This window comes from Ornithorhynchus anatinus, chromosome 7, assembly GCF_004115215.2.
Source record: "Ornithorhynchus anatinus isolate Pmale09 chromosome 7, mOrnAna1.pri.v4, whole genome shotgun sequence".
Classification (NCBI taxonomy): Eukaryota; Metazoa; Chordata; class Mammalia; order Monotremata; family Ornithorhynchidae; genus Ornithorhynchus; species Ornithorhynchus anatinus.
In genome coordinates, this window is record NC_041734.1 from 55,585,319 (window position 1) to 55,606,024 (window position 20,706).

At 40.4% G+C, this 20,706-nt stretch overlaps 1 protein-coding gene across 2 annotated transcripts in view; it reads left to right on the forward strand.

Moving 5' to 3' along the window:
• TRIM33 (tripartite motif containing 33) overlaps positions 1-20,322 on the forward strand; it is a 90,442-nt gene extending 70,120 nt beyond the window's left edge. Inside the window, exons 12-20 of one of the 2 annotated variants that reach the window (XM_001506349.4) lie at positions 3,619-3,751; positions 5,089-5,152; positions 5,934-6,093; positions 7,173-7,522; positions 9,013-9,136; positions 9,955-10,029; positions 13,288-13,440; positions 14,646-14,696; positions 14,776-20,322. In XM_001506349.4, coding sequence (XP_001506399.3) covers positions 3,619-3,751; positions 5,089-5,152; positions 5,934-6,093; positions 7,173-7,522; positions 9,013-9,136; positions 9,955-10,029; positions 13,288-13,440; positions 14,646-14,696; positions 14,776-14,988 — 1,323 coding nt within the window. In that variant the 3' untranslated portion in view covers positions 14,989-20,322. The remainder of the gene's footprint in view (positions 1-3,618; positions 3,752-5,088; positions 5,153-5,933; positions 6,094-7,172; positions 7,523-9,012; positions 9,137-9,954; positions 10,030-13,287; positions 13,441-14,645; positions 14,697-14,775) is intronic. The other variant, XM_029068554.2, reaches the window with a different exon arrangement.
• Positions 20,323-20,706: the final 384 nt, after the last annotated feature.

The following is a 20,706-nucleotide window of genomic DNA, read 5'->3' on the forward strand; positions in this document are numbered from 1 at the left end:
ATGATATTTGCAGCTGATAAATAACAGATTCTCATTCATTTTAAGCATTTTGTGCCTCACTAATCTTGGCAGAATTTGCTTAATTAGTCAGCTTGAGTTGTATTTTTGGGTGCTGATTAAGTGGCAGAAATCTCCTTTGAAATACCAGTGTCATCTGAATGCAGTATTACTTCATCAAATGCAAAGCCAGACTGTCAAGTCTTCACTTTTCTCCTTCCCCACATCCATGTTCTCTTCCATACCTGCTCCTGCCCAGGGGTGATCAACTGCCTGTTTTTGAAAGCTAATTTCTGCCTCAGCTTTGGCCCCTATCTCCTCTCACCTCTTAAAATCGCTCGTTTCCAACCTCCTCCACTCTTACTGTTACCTTGAACCTTTTAAACTCACTCTTCTGGCTCAGCCTTCAAACGTGCCCTAGTCTCTTATATGGGGTGAAAGAAATATCTTAAACCCAGCACACCTTTCAGGTACTGACAGTTTTCCACTTTCCCCTTCCCATTTAGAACTCCTCAAAAGGGTTGCTTACCCACAGTGCCTCCTTTTCCTCTACCTACTTTCTTCAGTACCTCCTATAACCTGGATTTCACTCTTCATTCTTAAGACTCATGTTCACCAAGATTTGAAATGGATTTCTAGCAAAATATAATTGTCTTTTTGCTGCTTTCAATAGTTAACCATTCTTTCCTCCCACCCGCTGACTCTGGCCTTGATTTTACAGACACAGCATTCCAGTGGTTCTCATTCTAACTTTTCACTGCACCGTCTCGAGTTTCCTCTGCTGGCTCCTTTTCCTCTTCTTAGGTTTTGACTGTCATGTTCCTCAAGATTCTCTTCTGGTTCCTCTGCTCTTTGCTAACTTTCAATTAGTACTTTTTTGTGGATGATTCCAAAATCAGATTTCTGATTGATTTCTCACCTGCTTTGTGGATTTGTATTTCCTCCCGCTTTTGTGTACAACTGCACCTCCATCTTCCCCCCGTAAACCCTCTCCTCTGACACCTTTTCCTTTGTCAAGCTCACAGTTTAGTGTCAGCACTGACTCCTTTTTGATATTTGCTTACAAAATTCAGTCTCTCTAGAAATCTTATCATTTTCCCTTCAGTAGTATTTCCCAGATCTGTCCAATATGAGCCCTCATCACTTCCTCGTTAGATTTCTTGGATTAGGCTCCTTGCAGATCAGCTTGTCCCTTCTACAGTTTATCTTAAAGCTGCATTCATCATCTTTTTAAAAAGCCAACTAGAGCATATCATTCCCTTTCTTCCCTTACCTCCCCCCCTTGTCTCTCCTTAACCCCCTCCCATCTTAAAACTCTACATTCATTCCCCATGGGTTTTTTTCTTGCTTGCTTATCATATCACAGTTTTTTCGCTGGTCTCCTGCCTCCAGCCTCTCCCCCTTCTAATCTATCCTATACAGTGCTGTAGGCATTTCAGATCAGTTTCCTGAAGCATCATTCGGCACATATCTCTCCATTGGCTCCTAGTGTTATTCATTCAGTAGTATTCAGTAGTATTTATTGAGAGCTTACTATGTGCAGAGCACTGTGCTAAGCGCTTGGAATGTACAAATCGGTAACAGATAGAGACAGTCCCTGCCCTTTGATGGGCTTACAGTCTGATCGACTGTGTGTCCCTCTGCATCAAGCAGAAACTCCTCACAATTGGTTTCAAGGCTATCCACCAACTCTCCCCACCTTACACATCTGCTCTCCTCACCCTTTCTCCCCAACCCACTCCCTTCATTCTTCCTAAGCTAGGTTTCTAATTGAATTGGACCTCATTCCGACTCTCTCCCCTCAGTACCCTTTGTCATGTTGGGTCCCTGGCTTGGAGCTTCTCCAGTCTGATAGATCACAGCCCTCTCTATGTTCAAAGTCTTCTGGAAGCCTACCTGCATCCCAAGTTATATCAACTTATCAGCCATTGCTCACACTTATTTATGTCCATCCTTCAGTTGTGTATTTTGCTTACTCTGTAAATACTTTTTTGTCTGTTTCCCCCTTCAGAGTATAAGTTGCTTGTGGGAAGAGAATGTGTCCCCTTGCTTGTTCTGTACTTCCTAAGCACTTAGTATAGGGTGTTGTACCCAATGGATACTCTGTAAATGCTGTTATTACTAAAACAGTGACTCCTGCTCACTGGTTTACTGAGACATCTGTTTTCTTCTCATACTCCACCCCAGCATGTGCTTTTTGCTCTTCCCAAGAGGATCTCCTAATCACGCTTCACTCTTGACTCTCCTTTTCTCTGCCTCAACTCTCATACCATTTGTCTTTGCATCTCAACTTCTCAAACCACGTCCTCCCCCCCACCCTCAAGATCTTCCTTAAAAACATCTCAGTGAGGCATTGTCTGATTACTCCTTCCACCATCCCATCATGCCACTCCCCTAGTCCTCTCGGCACTTTGTAAGTGACTTCTTTTTTCATTTACATTTGTTGTTTTTACCCAGTAATAATTAGAAGAGTGCCAAGCACTTTACTCAGTGCTGGGTAGATACAAAATAATCGGCTCAGACACAGCCCCTGCCCCACATGGAGTTCACAGTTTAAGGCGGGGGGAGAAGAAGAGATATTTAATTCCCATTTTACAGATAAGGAAACTGAGGCCCCAAGAAGTTAGGACTTAACCATGGTCACACAGCAGGCAAGGGGTAGAGCCAGGATTAGAACCCCAAGTCTTCTGACTCCCAGGCCTGTGTTCTATTAATTAGACCGTGCTTCTTTTCTGTTGTACTTGTAACAGTTTTAAGTGTCATCTCCAGAAGATAAATAGCCCTGTGAAGACAGGCATCTCAAATCCCATTTTCTCCAAGAGCCCTACCCTGATTAAGCCCTCATTTCCATTCCTCGTTTTTCTTTCTGTGTTGCCTATGTATTTGGATCTGAATCCTTTAGGCACTGGGTATTCACCCTACTTTCAACCCCACAGCACTTGTATCCATATACTCTGCCATTTCTCCTATATGTAATGTATTTTAAAGTCTGTCTCCCCCTCTAGACTGTAAGCTCCTTGTGGGCAGGGATTGTATTGTACTCTTCCATAGTATAATGCCTCACACAGAGTAAGCGCTCAGTAAATGCCCTTGATTGGTTGACTGTAAGTACTCCAAGCACTTACAATACTCTGCATCCAGGTTTTTGTTAGAATTATTGGAAATATTAACCACTTTCCTATCCCCAGCAATTAAAAAGCTTCTGAATCTCCAGGATTAACTGAAACATGAGGTGATTTCCATGGTGAACATCATGGCACTACATGGTACTATTATTCACCTGAAAATTTTCCATTTAGCCATACAGATGAATGATTTAAGGATTCAAGTGGAAAATAATTTCACAAGTATGAATGAAAACTGACCAAAAGTAGCATTAAAAGTAGTGTTACAAAAGTAGTCCAGTGGTCTTTTGTGCATGCTTTCTCTTAACAGTTTCCTCTGCCAAAATGGCAGACCAATTAGAAGCAATTTATACTGATTGACTTCTTTCAGCTTTTGGGGCAGGGAACTCTCCTTTAATGATAAGTGCAGATTGTGTTGAATTTATCATTTCACCCCTACGGGGTTAAAAGGGATGACCTGTTTCTCTTTTTTTTTTTTCTTTTTCTTTCCTCTTAGTTGGAAGATGCTGGTTCAAGTAGTTTAGATAATCTACTAAGTAGATATATCTCAGGCAGCCACCTACCCCCTCAGCCTACAAGTACCATGAATCCCTCCCCAGGACCCTCAGCCCTGTCTCCAGGATCGTCAGGTAAAGGGGACATAAGTTGTGATCGTAACTAATTGTGAAACACTAAAATTAGTCTGACAAACTCTTCTAGCAAATACCTTGTAATACCAGGCAACAATTTTGCCATCTTCCTTTTTTTGATTGATTTTCATTGCTATAGTATTGGTGTAACCATTTGGCAACTATTTTGTTGTACTGCCAATGCTTAGAATCAATAATGATTTTCGTTGTTGCACAGACTTACAACAAAACATTTTTGCCGCAGCCTTTCCGTTTTTGCTGTTGTGTTTGTAGATGGTATTTGTGGGCACTGATACTTACACACTCACAGTTCCCAGAACTGTTATTTTCCCTTTTGTGTTTTGGGTAGAATACAGATAGGGAATCGCTGACCATTCTTCCAACAGTGCACGTCTTATCTGGATAGAACACGATTCAGTTTCAGAAGAAATGATTGTGCACTTGTCTGCAGAGTCAGTCATGACACACATGCTCTAATGCAAGTTTTCTTTAATGTGGGATGTGCCAAGAGTGCTTCCCCTGTGTTATAGGAGGACAGAGTGCACCTTGTAATTAGAAAATTAATTTGCTTCAAAGAAATTTAAAAACAAGGTTCCCTAAAAATCAAATGGGAGGTTATAGATTAAAATCTTTAACAATGCCTTATTTCTCTCAAAAGCCTGCATTTACTGAGGTTTTGTAATTGTGATGTAGAATTCACTCCCAATTTCCCAGTCTTAAATCAGAACCTAACCTCCTGCTCCCAGTTCATTTGATGCTATAGTTCTTGAAGGTGATGGCAAAGATGGCTTCATGGTGTACAGCAGAATTTGCAAGAACATGGGCCTCTTGGTGCCAGAACTGACAATACAATACAGGGCTAGAAGCCTCCTTGTCAGACAAGAAGGAAAAGGCGTTGCTCTGTTGCTCTGAAGTCATAACAATTCATGCTTCCAGGGGAGAATTAGAATGTCATGTATTTTACAAATAGCACCTGAATTCCCCCAAAGATATGTATAAATCCATCCCTAGTTTGACAATTTGGATTGCAGAAGAGGATGGAGTTTGATGACGAATTCATGTTAGCATTTTGGCATGGATTTAAACCAAGATTAGAACACTCATATGCCTATTGCTGTCATGATGCTTGGGATTTTAACAGAAGGATTCCTGGGCATTTAAATGAAAAAGCAATTGAGAGACCAAGTGAGGTGACTTACTAGTGAGTGGTTTGGGTGTTACCAGGTAACTTAGGAGGGTTTCTGATGTTCAGTAATTGCTACATTTAGCAAAGAAGTGGAAATACTAAGCCTCCTTGTATTTTTGCCTTTGGCATTGCCTCTCTCCCGGTTTTTCAGGTTTATCCAATTCCCACACACCGGTGAGGCCACCAAGTACCTCCAGCACAGGCAGTCGAGGCAGGTGAGTGTATTCTACCTCTTTGGGAATTGGGTTGGGCAAAGGATAAAATGGAATGGAATCATTTGACACTTCCGAAAGGGTAGCAGAGTTTTTTGGGGTTTTGTGGGGTTTTTTAGCATTAAAGCCAGTGATATATCTGTGTTTAAGGTGTATCTAAATCAGTCATCTTAATTGAATGGTGTGGAGAATGCCCAGACGTCTCTGAGGAGTGGCCCTACTAGATGATTTTATTTTTTTTTTTGTAAGATTGGTGGACATTGATGGGGAAATGATGATGAGATGGATAGTTGCTGAGTTGTGCAGATATTAAGATTTGTTTTCGAAACATCAGTGATTTCTCTGAGCCGTGATGCATAACTTTCCCAGTAGCCTCATAAATCACTAATCCAACCTGAGGAGTCCATTTGCAACCTTGGCTGAAGTGGATAAAAGCATGATGTCTCCAAAAGCTTGACCTACCAAAAAGTTAGCAAGTTATAAAAGTTAACACTTATAATTTGACCAGTTGATTTCTATGAGGGCCCAGTCAAATGATTGGGCTATGCCCAGGTTTGATCTAGTTCTTTAATATATGTTACTTTCAGAGAAATATGAGCACTTTCACAAAGTCTGGGCTCTATTGGAAAAATCCACTCGTGACAGGATGCAGTAAAGCTTCCGTTTGGGACCTCTGTAAGATTAGTAACATTTGAGTGGTCTTCACCCTAATGATGATTCTGGTGGTCATGCAATTGTGTATTTGGATTTGTGTGCCAAACACTCAGACGTGTGTGATTTTTAGCTGCGGTTCATCTGGCAGAACTGCTGAGAAGACAAGTCTGAGCTTCAGGTCTGACCAGGTGAAGGTCAAACAAGAGCCCGGAACCGAAGAAGAAATATGCAGCTTCTCAGGAGCCGTGAAACAGGAGAAAACGGAGGACGGCAGAAGGAGCGCTTGCATGGTATAAACCTACTCCGTGATGCCCTGTGGGGCCCTGTGTGTCTGAGGGGCATTTTAAATGTGCCCAACTGAGTTCTCCGCCTGTGAAGCTTTGGACTGAGGGCATCTGAGGCACTTGTTCCGTGGTAATTTATCTGGGGGCTTTCCGTTACTCATTTCTGGCACAGGCCAAATCGAATAGGGCACAATTACTCAAGAATCAACTTCAAATACTGAGTGGGAGAGCTGGTCTTCAACTTCTGCTGCCTTTTGGGAATTGAATGATGGACAGCAGTACATATTATAAGGGAGAGTTTCCAAATGCTCTCTGAGCTGCATGGTTGTCCATTCAGGTACCTGATGAGAATTAAATGTGAAGAACCAGCCTCATTTGTCTTAAACCCTCTCAACTTACAATGTGACTGGGTTGCCTGTGAACCATCAAAGGATAAAAGTTAATGACCCACGGTTGCCTTGTTTTTACACTTGACAATAGATAAACATATTGCAACTTGACCACTTCAAAGTTGTTTCAAAAGCAAGGGTGAATAGACTTCTCTCATTGCAGAATACCTCCCTCATAAATTGTTTCAGGGTCATGCCAGTCTGGCACCGTTTGTAGTTAACCTTGGGACTGACAGTCCAAAGCTAGGCTGACTCATTGCTTTTTTTGGTTTCTTGGGTCAGCAGTTACCATTTTCAGGTTTCATGGCCACTGCTGCCTCTCTAACCCATGGGTTGCTGGATTCAAAAGGATTTTCACTCAAATTCCTGTCCAGAGGACTAGGGTGGGATTGGGTGAGGGGCTTCTTCCCATTTTTCTAAAATTTCCACAGCAGGAGGTGGAAAGATAGTCAGAAATCCACTTCAGGTGCATGTAGGGAGGACAGTGATTTGTGTAGAAATATCAGGCACTCATCAAAAACGTTAGGCAGCTAAATTAAGATTCATAATGAATTCCGGAAAGTAAAATGGGCAGCAAGTTAGTTCAGAGGACCTATCTGTGAGTCTGTAAAGAGCCTGAATTACCAAACGAGGGATTAGGTGATTCTGTAAAGTGGAGCCAACTGTATGGATTTTCATGCCATTATTTTGTTTTAGTTGAGCAGTCCCGAGAGCAGCTTGACACCTCCTCTGTCAACAAATTTACATCTGGAAAGTGAGTTGGATGCATTAGGGAGCCTGGAAAATCATGTGAAAACTGAACCTATGGATATGAATGAAAGCTGCAAGCAGTCGGGGCTCAGTAGCCTGGTCAATGGGAAGTCCCCAGTGCGAAGTCTAATGCACCGATCAGCTAGAATTGGCGGGGAAGGCAACAACAAAGAGGATGACCCGAATGAAGACTGGTGTGCTGTATGCCAAAATGGAGGGGATCTCTTGTGCTGTGAAAAGTGTCCTAAGGTTTTTCACCTCACTTGTCATGTTCCAACTCTTCTCAGCTTTCCAAGGTACTGGCAGTCATACCTACTCTATTCTACAAAACTTTATTGCCTAAAAATTCTCAAAGGTAACTCATCATGAAAATAGAATTCAGTTGCCAGAATCGTGATTCCTCAGCCTAATTCACTGTAATACTGACTGTCTTCCAGAGCTGACTCCTTCAGAGACCCCCATGGATGTACCCCACTTAATAGTAGTACTGCTGATGTTCAGTATGCCCTTTGTCCGTTCAAAGCCCTCTACTAAGCTCTGAGAAAGAAGTATGTAGATGTAATCTAGACAATGTAAGAATAAGGCGAGTGAGTATTGATGACAGACAAATATAGAAAAATGAAACAAAAATGTAAAAGGATGACAGCTAATGGCAGTCTCCTATCGCATTAGTTAGCTGGAGAAAGAGAGCAGCACAATTTTCAATCAGTAGTATTTATTAAGCACTTACTCTGTGCAGTGAATTGGGATAGATACATCCTAAACATGTCGAACGCAGTCCCTGTCCCACACGGGGCTCTCAGTCTTTGGGGAGGGAGAATGGATATTTAATCCATTTTACAGATGAGGAAATTGAGATTGAGAGTAGTTGTGACTGACTTGCCCACGGTCATTCAGCAGGTATATGGCAGAGCTGAATTTAGAAACCAGGCCCCCTGACTCCCAGGCCTATACCGTTTCCAGTAGGCCACGTAGCACTTTAGAAAGATCAGTCAGTCAGTTGTATTTATGGAGCGCTTACTGTGTGCAGAGCATGGTACTAAGTATTTGGGAGAGTACAGTATGCCATTTTAACAGACACATCCCCTGCCTATAATGAGCTTACAGTCTAAGAGAGAAGAGACAGACATTACTATAAAATAATAAAATAACTGCTAGGCACTGGGATAGTGCCTGGCACCTAAATAGACCATGTGTCTCATGATTCTCAGAGTAATGCCCAGTTGACACTGTACCCTTCTATAAAACAATTGCAAATTCCACTAAAACACCTAGAATTCCCCTCCCCCCGCCTTTCCTGTCTTATTGTTGACTGGAGAGTTTCTGAGAAACCTGGCAACTTCCTGCTTGGTTCTCTGTCTGCCAACTCTGTTGTACTGTACTCTATCCCAAGTGCTTAGAACAGTGCTCTGCCCACAGTAAGTGCTCAATAAATTGCTTGATTCTTTAAAATGTATTTGGATCAGTGTTAAGTTTTGGCATTCTTGGATACAGTATTCCGGTTTTCAGAATAAATGCTTGAAAGCCAGCTGGGACATTCCATTTTAATGCAGGGAAATGTCTCATATGGTTTGTCATGTGGTTAACTTGGGCAGAGTTTTTTGAAAATCAAAGGGTAATTTGGAAATTTCCCAGGGGGAAGCTTAAAGCCTGGCTTTACTGTGTTCAGCCACATGCCATTTGGAAAGGATGGGACTCATATAAACAGCGGTAGCAGCTAGAAATAAATCTCTGAAACTTGCCCAAGAAGTGGTAACATGGACTAATTTTGTGTCTTTTTATTTAGTGGGGAGTGGATATGCACATTTTGCAGAGATCTTGGCAAACCAGAAGTTGAATATGATTGTGACAATTTACAGCATAGTAAGAAGGGAAAAACTGCACAGGGCTTAAGTCCCATGGACCAAAGGGTAAGTACCACATATTGTCTGTAAGCTAACTTCATTGATGTTTAGTTGTGGCTTTTGTGGGGTCAATCTTCATAAAACCTTTTCCATGTAATATTCATTCAGCGTGACCCACTTAGGTTCTCTTGATGGGCAGCAACCCAGAACTCTGGATTTAATTTCTTTCCAATAAGCTCAGCTTGGGCATGCTGAGTAATGGAACTGATTTCGGGCGAACGTGGAGCTGGTTCTATGAAAGTAGATAACATTGGCCAAAATTAATTGCCCTTCTAGAACCATTCACCCATTTGGAAATGGATTTTGTCTGAGGGGAAACAGTGGGAAAGAAAAGTGGAAAAAGTTTCTCCTGTGACTTGAGAGCTAAAGAGAAAGCTGTTTCTCCTCCTCTAAACTATAGAGAGAGTTGAGGTACAGACTTTTAAGCCAGGTACCTGGTTTAAAAGTTGAGGCTATAATTTACTGTCACTCTTTCTCAAACCTTTTCATTCATTTGTATTTATTGAGCGCTTACTGTGTGCAGAGCTCTGTACTAAGCGCTTGGGAGAGTGCAGTGCAACAATAAGCGGTCACATTCCTGGCCCACAACGAGTCCACAGTGGTCTAGAGCAACCTTTTGGTGTTTGGGCTACTTGAAAGGATAAAAAACGAGCCTCTCTCCTCAGGCTATTTATTTCAGTGAAAATCTCAAGCAGATTTCCTAAGCATGCACTCTATTCTGGAGACTGTAAAAGTGCTGATATTTTGTATGTAAGAAAGAATGTACAAGAAAAACCTGCTAAAAAATCTAACATCCATCTTTTCCCCCTCCCCTTTATAATCAGAAATGTGAACGACTTCTGCTTTACCTCTATTGTCATGAGCTGAGTATTGAATTTCAAGAGCCAGTCCCAGCTTCGGTGAGTTTGTGAGCTGCATGTGCAGTTGATACCCTTCAGAGGTCAAAGTTTTAATTTGAAGTAAGATTATGGAAGAACGTTAGGCAGACCAAGTTAGTAAAACCACAGGTTCTTATTGTTATAGCAAGCTCATTTGGGAGGTTTACAATAAAGCAGCTATGCAGGTTAGCACAGACCCACAGTCTTTGGGCTTGTAAGGAGTCACACATGAGGCAAATCAATCTCTCAATTGTACTTGAGTACCTGCTGTGTGCAGAGCACTGTACTAAGCACTTGGGAGAGTTCAGTACAATGACAAACACACGTTCCCTGTCCACAATGAGTTGACAGTCTAGGGACGGGAGACCGACATTAATACCAATAAATAAATTAGAGATATGTATGAGAGTGTGGGGCAGGGAGGGGGGATTAAAGAAGAGAGCAGAAGGGAATGGTAGAAGAGGAAATGAGGGCTTAGGGAAGGGCTCTTGGAGTTGATGTGCCTTCAATAAGGCTATGAAAGGCAGGGAGAGTAAGTGTCGGATACGCGGAGGAAGGCCGTTCGAGGCCAGAGGCAGGACGTGGATGAGCGGTTGGCGGCGAGGTAGATGAGATCAGGGTACAGTGAGAAATTTGGCATTAGAGGAGCGAAGTTGGTGGGCTGGGTCAAATTTAGAAAGTGGTGAGGTGAGGTAGGAGGGGGCCAGGCGACTGAGTGCTTTAAAGCCAATGGTGAGGAGTTTCTGTTTGATGCAGATGGCCTAGTGGATAGAGCACGGGCCTGGGAGTCAGAAGATCATGGGTTGTAATCCTGGCTCGGCCACTTATCTGCTGTGTGACCTTGGGCAAGTCACTTCTCTTCTCTGTGCCCCAGTTACCTCACCTGTGAAATGGAGATTGAGACTGTGAGCCCCATGGGGGACAGGGACTGTGCCCAACCCCATTTGCTTGTATCCACCCCAGCGCTTAGTACGTTGCCTGGCACATAGTAAGCGCTTAACAAATGCCATCATTGTTATTATTAAATTCATGGTCAACCACTGGAGTTTCTTGAGGAGTGGACAGACATGGCCTGAACGGTTTTGTAGAAAAGTGATCTGTAGAGTGAAGTATGGATTGGAGTGGGGAGAGATGGGAGGCAGGGTAGTCAGCAAGGAAGCTGATAGAGTGATCAAGGAGGGAAAGGATTAAGTGATTGGATTAACATGGTAGCAGTTTGGATGGAGAGGAAAGGAGTTGGTAGATATGTTCCCTACCCAGAAGGAGTCTAGAGGCAAATAAGTTTCATAAAAATCCATAACCGTGTCTTAATTCAAACAATTAATACTCACTATACCTATGTGCATAGTTATTGAGATATTCAGTGACTAAACTACTGGGAAGTTTTCCAGCCTGGTAGGTTAAAGCAAAATTGAACTTCAAGATAGGATAATGATTTTGAGATGTTTTGGTCAGTAAGAGACAAGCGCTACTGAATAACTGGGATATTATTCTGAATTAACCATTATGAAATTTAACACATTTTCTCTGTAGGGGGTCACAGTACTTCTCAGTTATCGACTAATCATGATATATCCATTTTGGTAAATCTTGTTAAATGGCTTGAAGTATCCAAATCCCAACTCCACTGTAGCGCATTTAGAAAAAATTAGGAGTTTTAATAAATCTCTCAAAAGCTCCGTGAGTGGCTCTGGAACAGCCGTGAAACGTCTAATGTATACTTTGAGAGAGGCTATCTCAATGCAGTATTCACAAGCACTAATTTAATTAGCATGGAGAAGCAGCCTAGCCTAATGGATAAAGCAAGGGCCTGGGAGTCAGGAGGACCCAGGTCCTAATTCTGGTCTGCCACTTGTCTGCTGTGTGACTTTGGGCAAGTCACTTAACTTCTCTGTGCCGTAGGGGTTTAAGACTGTTAGCCTCATGTCGGACATGGACTGTATCTAACCTGATTTGCTTGTATCTACCCCGGTGCTCAGTATAATGCCTAGCAAAAGAAAGCACTTAACAAATACCATTTTAAAAAATCAGCAAAGTTTGGAGTTCATGGAGAGAAAAGAAAATAATTCACCAAAAGGTGAAAACCCCGGCTTTTCTGGTCTAAGCTTTCCTATGCAATATGAACAAGATAGTTGAAAGCAAGTTCATGTTAAAAGCTTATTCCCAGCATGCCAGCAGAGAAGAAAATGAATGAGTTCTAAGCAGAAATTTTGGGAGGCTTTGCTATTTTTGGTTCCTGTCCAGGAACAGGAAGAAACTTCTTTTATGTGTGATAAATATATAGGCAAATTCCTTTTCAGTGTAGTCCCTTAACCTCTCCAACATACGGTTTGAGAGGCTGTTTGGAAGACAGTACAACCCAACATAATCTTGTAGCAAGAATTTAAATTCTGTTGGGCCGGAATAAGTAAAACTCTAACCAGTTATCAAGTGTCTGAGGAAGGCTCCATAAAAATAATAATAATATGATCACCATCCAGAATGTCAAGTCTGTTCAACTAGAGACAATGATTCTCAAATAATTCCTTTTCATAGGCTGCTCAGATAGATTATCTTAAATCGCTTCAGTCGTATTTATTGAGCACTTACCTGGTGCAAAACACTGTACTAAGCACTTGGGGGAGTACAATACAACAACAGACACATTCCCTGCCCACAGTGAGCTCACAGTCTAGAGGGCAGCTCACACTTGAAACCTTGTTCCCCCAGATCTGGTTTCCACCTTATGATAGATAGTATCCAAAGAACACTGTTAATGCCTCGTATGACTCATAATGTATATAGCCTTGCGTGGGCCAAAAATATAGCTTAGATTCTGCCATGATCTTCCTTTTAGAAAAAAGCATTATATGTTTACTGACTCTTCTGTACTACTCAGGCTTTAGTTCCCCAAGAGTTGAAGTGCAGAGTGCTAAACTGCCCAATGAATTTCTCCCTCTCCCCATATGTTACTGTGCTCCACTGCCTCCTGGAACTAATAGGAACGGAAGGGGAAGCTGCAAGCCTTCATTCCCCTCTTTTATTTTTGGCTTGGTCAAAACCCATGTAAGGTTTAAACTCCAGGTTGTTGTGGGGAATTTTGGGCATGTTCTTTTTATATATATATATATACACTGGTGTTAGAAAAAGGTTCCGGAGCATTTGATTTACGTCAGCTATAATAATACCATGATTTTTATTTAATCTTCCGGCCTCCAAAAACAGATAGGCATTTTCTAGGTTTGGGTTGAATAAAGTTGTTTAGGGAGTTGTATTTTAAAGGTAAATTTTTCTTTACAGATACCAAACTACTATAAAATTATAAAGAAACCAATGGATTTGTCTACGGTGAAAAAGAAACTTCAGAAGAAACATTCCCAACACTACCAAATTCCAGATGATTTTGTGGCAGATGTCCGGTTGATCTTCAAGAACTGTGAAAGGTTTAATGAAGTATGTTAGCTTCCAAGCCATAGAGCCATAGGTGGTTTTCCAAAGGTTTTAAATAACTTTTAAAAAGAAAATTCTTCTTTTTCACAAAAGCTAAAATCAGGTCTGGATAGCGGTCTGAAGGGGCAAGAACAAAGGTCTGTGGGAAGAATGCCTCAGACGATTTCAGATTTCTGCTCTCCTCCTGGGCTGAATAGTGGACTTGAAACTGACAACAAATTCATTGCACCCCAAGGGGTTCTGAGCTCAACATTTTCATGTAGGTAGTAGGAAGTGCTAATGAGTGAATCCCCCTTCATTTGGGGAAATTCACAAAGACCCCTGGTTTAACTGCAAAGCATCTTTACATTTGTCTCTATTTTTATTCTTCTGGTGCCCTGTCGTAGTCCACACTTCTCCTCCCCAGGCCCAGAGTTTTTAAAACAGTGAATCTGTCTTTGAAATCTAAGAGGCCCAGCCAGATTTTAAAGTCACAGTAAACCTTGGGCTCCGCTTCAGAATTCTTGGGATCTTATTGCTCTGGTCCCCTCTCTAGGATATGGCCAATATAAAGAAATAAAGACAGGATGACGTATCCGGAGTCAATGAACAACTTTGACCAAGTCCCGATTCACAGAATTCTTTTCCAGAGCACGGATTTCATGTTGACTTGGGGAAGAAATCTTATCCCCCGTTGTCTTCAATAAAGAACCTTTAGTTGAGGAAAATGGAGTTCCAAAGAGGTTTCTGCCTCTGACTCTGGAAACCTCCAGTGCTAACGAGGTCTGAAAGTTAAAGAATAGATGCAAAGAGTCCGACCGGATTTCTGCTGCATGCAGTTGTACTGGCCTCTGGAAGCGGTTGGAGTAGAATGAGAAGATTTGATTTGTGTGATCAAAAATACAGAAAAAAGATGAGTATGTTGTGTGACTGAGTTGCGATTACTTTTGTAGAAAACTTGTGTTTTTGGTTGTCTTGAGGGTTATTATAATGTTGTGATGTGCCTGGAAAGAAGGTAAAGTACAGTATGAAAATACAACTAGCCTCGCTAACGGAGCCCAATGAAGAAAGTTGGCTATACATTCTTTTGAACCTTAGAAAGCAATTGATCTGGTCATAACAATCTGTTTTCCCCGTTATGGCTGACTTTAGTCATCCAACCCTATGCAATCTCATAACTTTAGAAAGGATTATAATTTCCTTTTTTTTGACTCTGGTATCCTTTTTAGATGATGAAAGTTGTTCAAGTTTATGCAGAAACACAAGAGATTAATTTGAAGGTAAGCGTTTCAGACCGTGCACACTTGGTGAAGGGCCGTGCATTACCATCAGGTGAATGTTGCTATCTTTTGCTTGCAGGCCGATTCAGAAGTAGCACAGGCAGGGAAGGCAGTTGCGTTATACTTTGAAGATAAGCTCACAGAGATCTACTCAGACAGGACCTTCCCACCGTTGCCCGAGTTTGAGCAAGAAGAGGATGATGGCGAGATAACCGAGGACTCCGATGAAGATTTTATACAGCCACGTAGAAAACGCCTAAAATCGGATGAGAGGCCAGTGCATATAAAGTAACCTGACGTGGACCTAAATCAATTGTAAAAACTGTTATTTAAGTGTTGCTGGAATATCATGCCTACGGTGGCCATCTTCTTGAAGAAGCTGATAGCGTTTAGACAGTATTAGAATGAAAAAAAAATGTTTGGACAGAAAACACATTCTTGTCAAAAGGGGAGAATCAGTTGAAGAGATTTTTTTTTTTTTTTAAAGATTTGAAATCCCTATTTTTTACCGAGGAGGGCGGTCTCTGTGTTCTCACAGGTCGAGATGGGTGAATGTTGAGGATCATGGTTTTATTTGTTTTGTTTTGTTTTCTGGTGTAGGATATTGTCTGTACAGGTAAATAATTGGAGTCCCATTGCTTGTTAATTTCTCCCTTAGGACTGGAACAGTACAGTTACCGAATCAACGTTTTTCAGCACTGGACTGTTGTCTGGTCATACTAAAAGTGGTGTTGACCAAACCCCCCTCTTAACATGGACTCAGTTGTATGTTGAATCATGTTTTTCTCATTTGAATGCTATTGGGCTTAACTGACTTCTGTAATTCAGATCAATCCGGTTCCTTTCCCAAAGCCTGGGTAGAGGAGATTAAAAAAACCTCTGATCACGTATCAGTAAACTTTCAGGGACTAGCAGGCACTTGAACTGAGCACTGCAGTTTTGGGTTAGCCATAGTAACTTCTAGGTCGTGGATCATGCACGTTGATAATGGAATCTTACCCAGACACACTCCCGCGCTGTTGACCGTCCCGTTGAATTTGTCGGATTCTATTGTCCCCGTGAAAGAGGCAGAATGTTAGCTTCGATATTAGATATTTAATCTTGTGTACTTTTAAATTTTAGTCTGAGAAGGTAATAACTGGCGGTAATCCAGTCTTCCTTCGTATCAGTTTTCTGATGACCACTATTGGCAACAATCGATCAACTACCAAATGTGTAAAATTTCCTGTATTTCACGTTGTCTTATTTGTAAATAGTGGACTGAAACTTCTGGCAGATTAGCAACATTTGCTAAGCCTGTTTTTTTAAGCTAATATGTATTCTTACTAATGTTCCTATCAAGAGTGGATTTGTAATATATTCCGTCTATTTCTAACATTACATTCATATTTTGAGGTTCTATCTTATTTTCATAGAGAACAGACTTCTCAAAGACTACTTTAAAGGGAGCTTCTGAATGAAACGTCTAACACATTAAGAGTCCTATTGGGGTTAGGTTACTCATCCATCTTCAGAGCATGCGTGACATTTGTGTGAACTAGGACCGAAAGAACTTGGAAGCCCTCTGAGGGCATATCCTGAAAACGAGCCAGTCCCTCCTCAAGGGAGCACTGGGCGGCACACCCACCTTCTGCCCCAATCTCAGGAGCCCTGGACAGTTCAATCAACGTGTAGCTTTGGGGAGGCTCGCTCGTCTTTCCTTCATTTGCTTCAAATGTTGAGTTCCACGATGGGCATTATAGCTAGCCCTTATACAGGCTTTTTTGTTGTTGTCGTTGGATTGAATTAGAAAACTCCTATATTTGTAAGGATACAGGACAGATTACAGTGACCAAAATAGAAGAACTTGCCATCAGATATTTTTCTCGAATGCTATAGATCTGTGGCAGATCACTTGCCTTTATTTACATTCAGCATGAGCAATTCATGACAGACTATTAGTAGGATATTATTTGACTTCTCCATTCGGTAGAGGGCAACGTTTTAACACAGTATTTTGAATCACTACCATTGATTGATCGACATGTATAGAAGTACTCTAGGGAAATCTTTCTGCGAATTTCTTTTGTTTTTCTCTTCTGAGAAGAAGAATATTAGGGATATGATTCAGAGTATTGTTTAAGTTCAGTCATTTCTGCTATAACCTGTATTTTTTCGCCTCACGATTTGAATGTGACATGAGTTTGTTCTGGGTATTGCATGATCCACAAGTTGGCACAGGTAGATTCAGTGCTGGAAGAAACGGTTGTGCACTTGCATGGGGTGTTGGTGAAGACTTGTTGCACCTCTGCCTCAGCTTTTGTGTTTCTCTGTGACTGTGTAACTTTATAATCTTTAATATAGTAAAATAACAATGAGTGCCAAGAATATGAAGGCTTTCTGCTCCTGGTGGATTAACACTAATACGGGATTTTCTGTCAAATTTCAATCATGGCAATATTCTCAAAGAGTAATCTTTATCAGTAGTTTCTGTAATGTGATTTTCTCATAGTTATGTGAATCTTCAGGGACCCAATTACTGGCTTATAGCAAAAATGACTTGATTTCAGAGAAGGCGTCAAGCCGTTCCTTGATTTTTGTCTAGTTTAGTCTCCCAAGAACACTTCCTCCCAAGGTGAAAAATCCAACATGAATCCCATTTGTTGGAATGTAAAGATTGGTTTCTCCCGCCTGCAAAATGAAGCGTGTCTTGGGGAAGCCCTTTGGCTGTAGGAAGAATTGACATGGGCGTTCTAATTTCCTTTCTAGTGACCATTCCCTTTAGTATGACAGTTCCTTTCATATATGCCTTTTATCATTTTTAGTTGTTCATTTCATGAGCAGTTTGGAAAATATAATTTTTTCAAATTATATAAGAGTTTCCCCAATATTTATGGCATTTAAAAACACAAGTTTTTCCCAACATGTCCCACCTCATCCCAACAGTTCAGCTTTTAGACTAAAGATTTGCCGTTTCCAAATGTATTGAGTGTCGTATTCAGAAGGTCTCTCTTTATATCTTCAGTAGGTTGTAAGCACGATTCTTTGTGCTAGGAAATGATCATTCATGCCACTGTGGAGTAACTGTTGAAATGACAGACTTGTAAATTCCATTCCAAGTCACCACCAAGCCACAATGCAATTTGGACCTATTCTCGTTGTGTTTTTGCATGCTGATCAGTATGCTATTACAAAGGTAGTTCTTTTAACCCTCTGAAATTTATTTATAGACTGTGGTAGAAAATACAGCATCGGACCTTTTGTGTAAAATCTCACAATCTTACAAGTGTTCCCAGGAGCTTGTGCATAAATAACATTAACATTTGAAGGTTGAGGTTTTGTTTGGTTTGACTTGAGAAGCTAATTTGTAATTAGTCTTTGTAAAAGAGTCAGTGTTTTGAAATTGACTTGGTTCCACTGTCTCTGAAAATCTTATCAAGTTAATGTGCTACACTCAACTTCTGCCCTCTCACAGCCAACCCCCCTCCCCCCAACTTTGAACAGAAAGTAATTTACACCATGTTTGGTAGCCAAATTATCTTTGCAATGTTGCATCAAAGGGTCCAGTGTGCTGTTTGGGGGTTTTGAGGAATTTTCTTTGCATGATAGGATGCATGTAAAAGTTCTGAGCCCAGTGGAATTTAGAACGAGCCTTATATTAGAAATATACCTTCAAACCAGCAGCCGCAGAGAGAGGACCTCATGCCTGCTGCAGGGCTCATCAGTTGCAATGTTTGGTATGATATGTGTTACCTGGTAGTAATGTATTCGGTGGCAGAAAATTCCAATTTCTCCTTTAAAGGAATTTAAACACTTTTAAAAGATCAGTCACATCTCACTTTTTTTTTGTAACTGGTCCTGAGATTTTTTTTAAGTTAATCCAAAGAAGTAAAGGCAACTTGCTTGGAAATCGAAGTGAAGAGTATATAGCGTGTTAATTGTGGACTTCTCAATTACCTCAGCAGGTATCCTGCCATGTAATTACTAGTGATTAGTGCTATTAATTTAATCAGCTAAATAGATTCAGGTCTCTTAGCTGTGCCCTGGGTTTAAGTGGCCTACCGTGTAATATTTAGGCTGAGTTGCTATCCAAAAAGGGGGTATCATTCCCTCTCTCCCCTCTCCCAGTTTTAAAAGTAGATGTGCTCCGTAAATGTAGATAGCTCATTTCTTGTCAAAGGTCAGCATTCAATGCCACTTACTGTGGCGTTGACTGTCAGCATACTCAACACTGGATCAGTGAAATATTTTAAAAACTTTTTTTCTCAGCTAGAACAAACTAAACTCTTAAAATGAATCCACATCCAACATTGTCATAGAAATAGCTTTTCTTTACTAGTTGACCCTTTTAAGACTTAGGTAATGAATGGCAGCAATGTTTTCAAGTTTCATTTACTGTATGGTGATGTTCGGGACCCAAGCGCTCCTTTTTCTTTTTCTCCCAGTTCTCTTCCTCAAAAAAGCAATAAAACTGCTTTAAGTCTGTTGCCTAATAGCATGACATATGAATCCTTTCCTTTGGATAGTGGTTTTATAGGAAAGTTTGTATGCATATCACCAAGTCTAGCTTTTAAAAAAGTTGAAAAAAAAGTGCAGGAGTTATTGACACTATAGTGTGGCATTTTATTTTAAAAATTGGGGAAAGTTACATATTTTTTTAAAAGTAGGTGTTTGAGTAAATAATGGAGGTACTTTTTTTAAGAAAAAAATTTATATGCCACAGTTTACATAGACATATTTCAAACTAACATATACAGTGTAACTGTTCAGATATGGTGGTTTCTTTTACTCTGTCAAGATGCATGTACAGTAACTCTTCCATAGTATTTCCTTGTGATTGCCTACTTAGTCCTTCTTTATATGCTTTTTAATGTATCTGAATCAAAATAGTTTTCCAAAAAATTGCATTAATTTGGATATATTTATTGTAATTAATGAACTGCTAAACGTATGAAATGCAGTTTTGCCCTTTTCTAACTGATCTTTACAATTGAAGACACTGTTCTTTTGAAATCATTAAATTTGTACATGGGGCGGCACTCGTAGAATTTTATAAGTGCCCTCGCAGCGTTCCCTTTAAGAGTGTGACCTAAATTTCACATATAAAAGAAATGCATGTCCGCTACTGGTCTGAAAACTGTAGGCATTTATGATGTTTAAAACACAATGAAACATGTATATAAGCCTATAAAAAAAGATTTGTGCAATTGAAAGCCTGTTAATTTTGTATGTAAACATACCTACACATGGAAGGGTTAGACTCACAGCATTCTTAATGATGGTTTCTGGCTTCCAGTATTTAAACTGGTACTTTTTTTGCACATAGTTAACTTGATTCATCCTTCAATATGATTCTTCAAAAAAAAAAAAAAGTGCTGTTTCTGTGGTATTGTATTCTCTGAATAATCATATTTAATTTTTTAACGAGGTTACAGTTCCTAATTGTTCCGTTCCTGTGTTTTTTGCTGGTGTGTAATAAAGGCAAGTTTTTCTTTTCATGGTTATTTAATACATTAGCTGCCTGTAAATATTTCTTGTTAAAATGCTCTGGAATGTGTTGTAGAAGTTGTATTAGATCAGTTAAAAGCATTGTTTGAAAACCACTTTGTTTTGGTTATTTCTATTAAATTAGAAAAACGAAAAGTTTTCCAATTGTGAGATTTTTCTAATTGAGCTGGGTATCTGTTTCATTGTAGAAGCGGTTAAATTAATAATTGTTTTTTATTACAAATAATTTTCACATTTTTGAATTGGGCACAAGTTTTGCTTCGAAATTAGCCAGGAGATGATATATAAGACCTTTCTTTATAAGGATTTTCTGAGTCACTCTCGTATTTATCTTCATAGCGGATCACACAGACTGTATATTCGTGTCCCGCAAACATCTCTGTGAAGAAGAAAGGGACAGAGAAAATTAGCCCCATTTAAAACACAAAAAACAAAACAGGCAATAGACTGAACAACTCACCCAAGGACACCCAGGACTAAAACCAAGTTCTGACTGTTGGTTTTGACAGTCAGAACTAGAGGG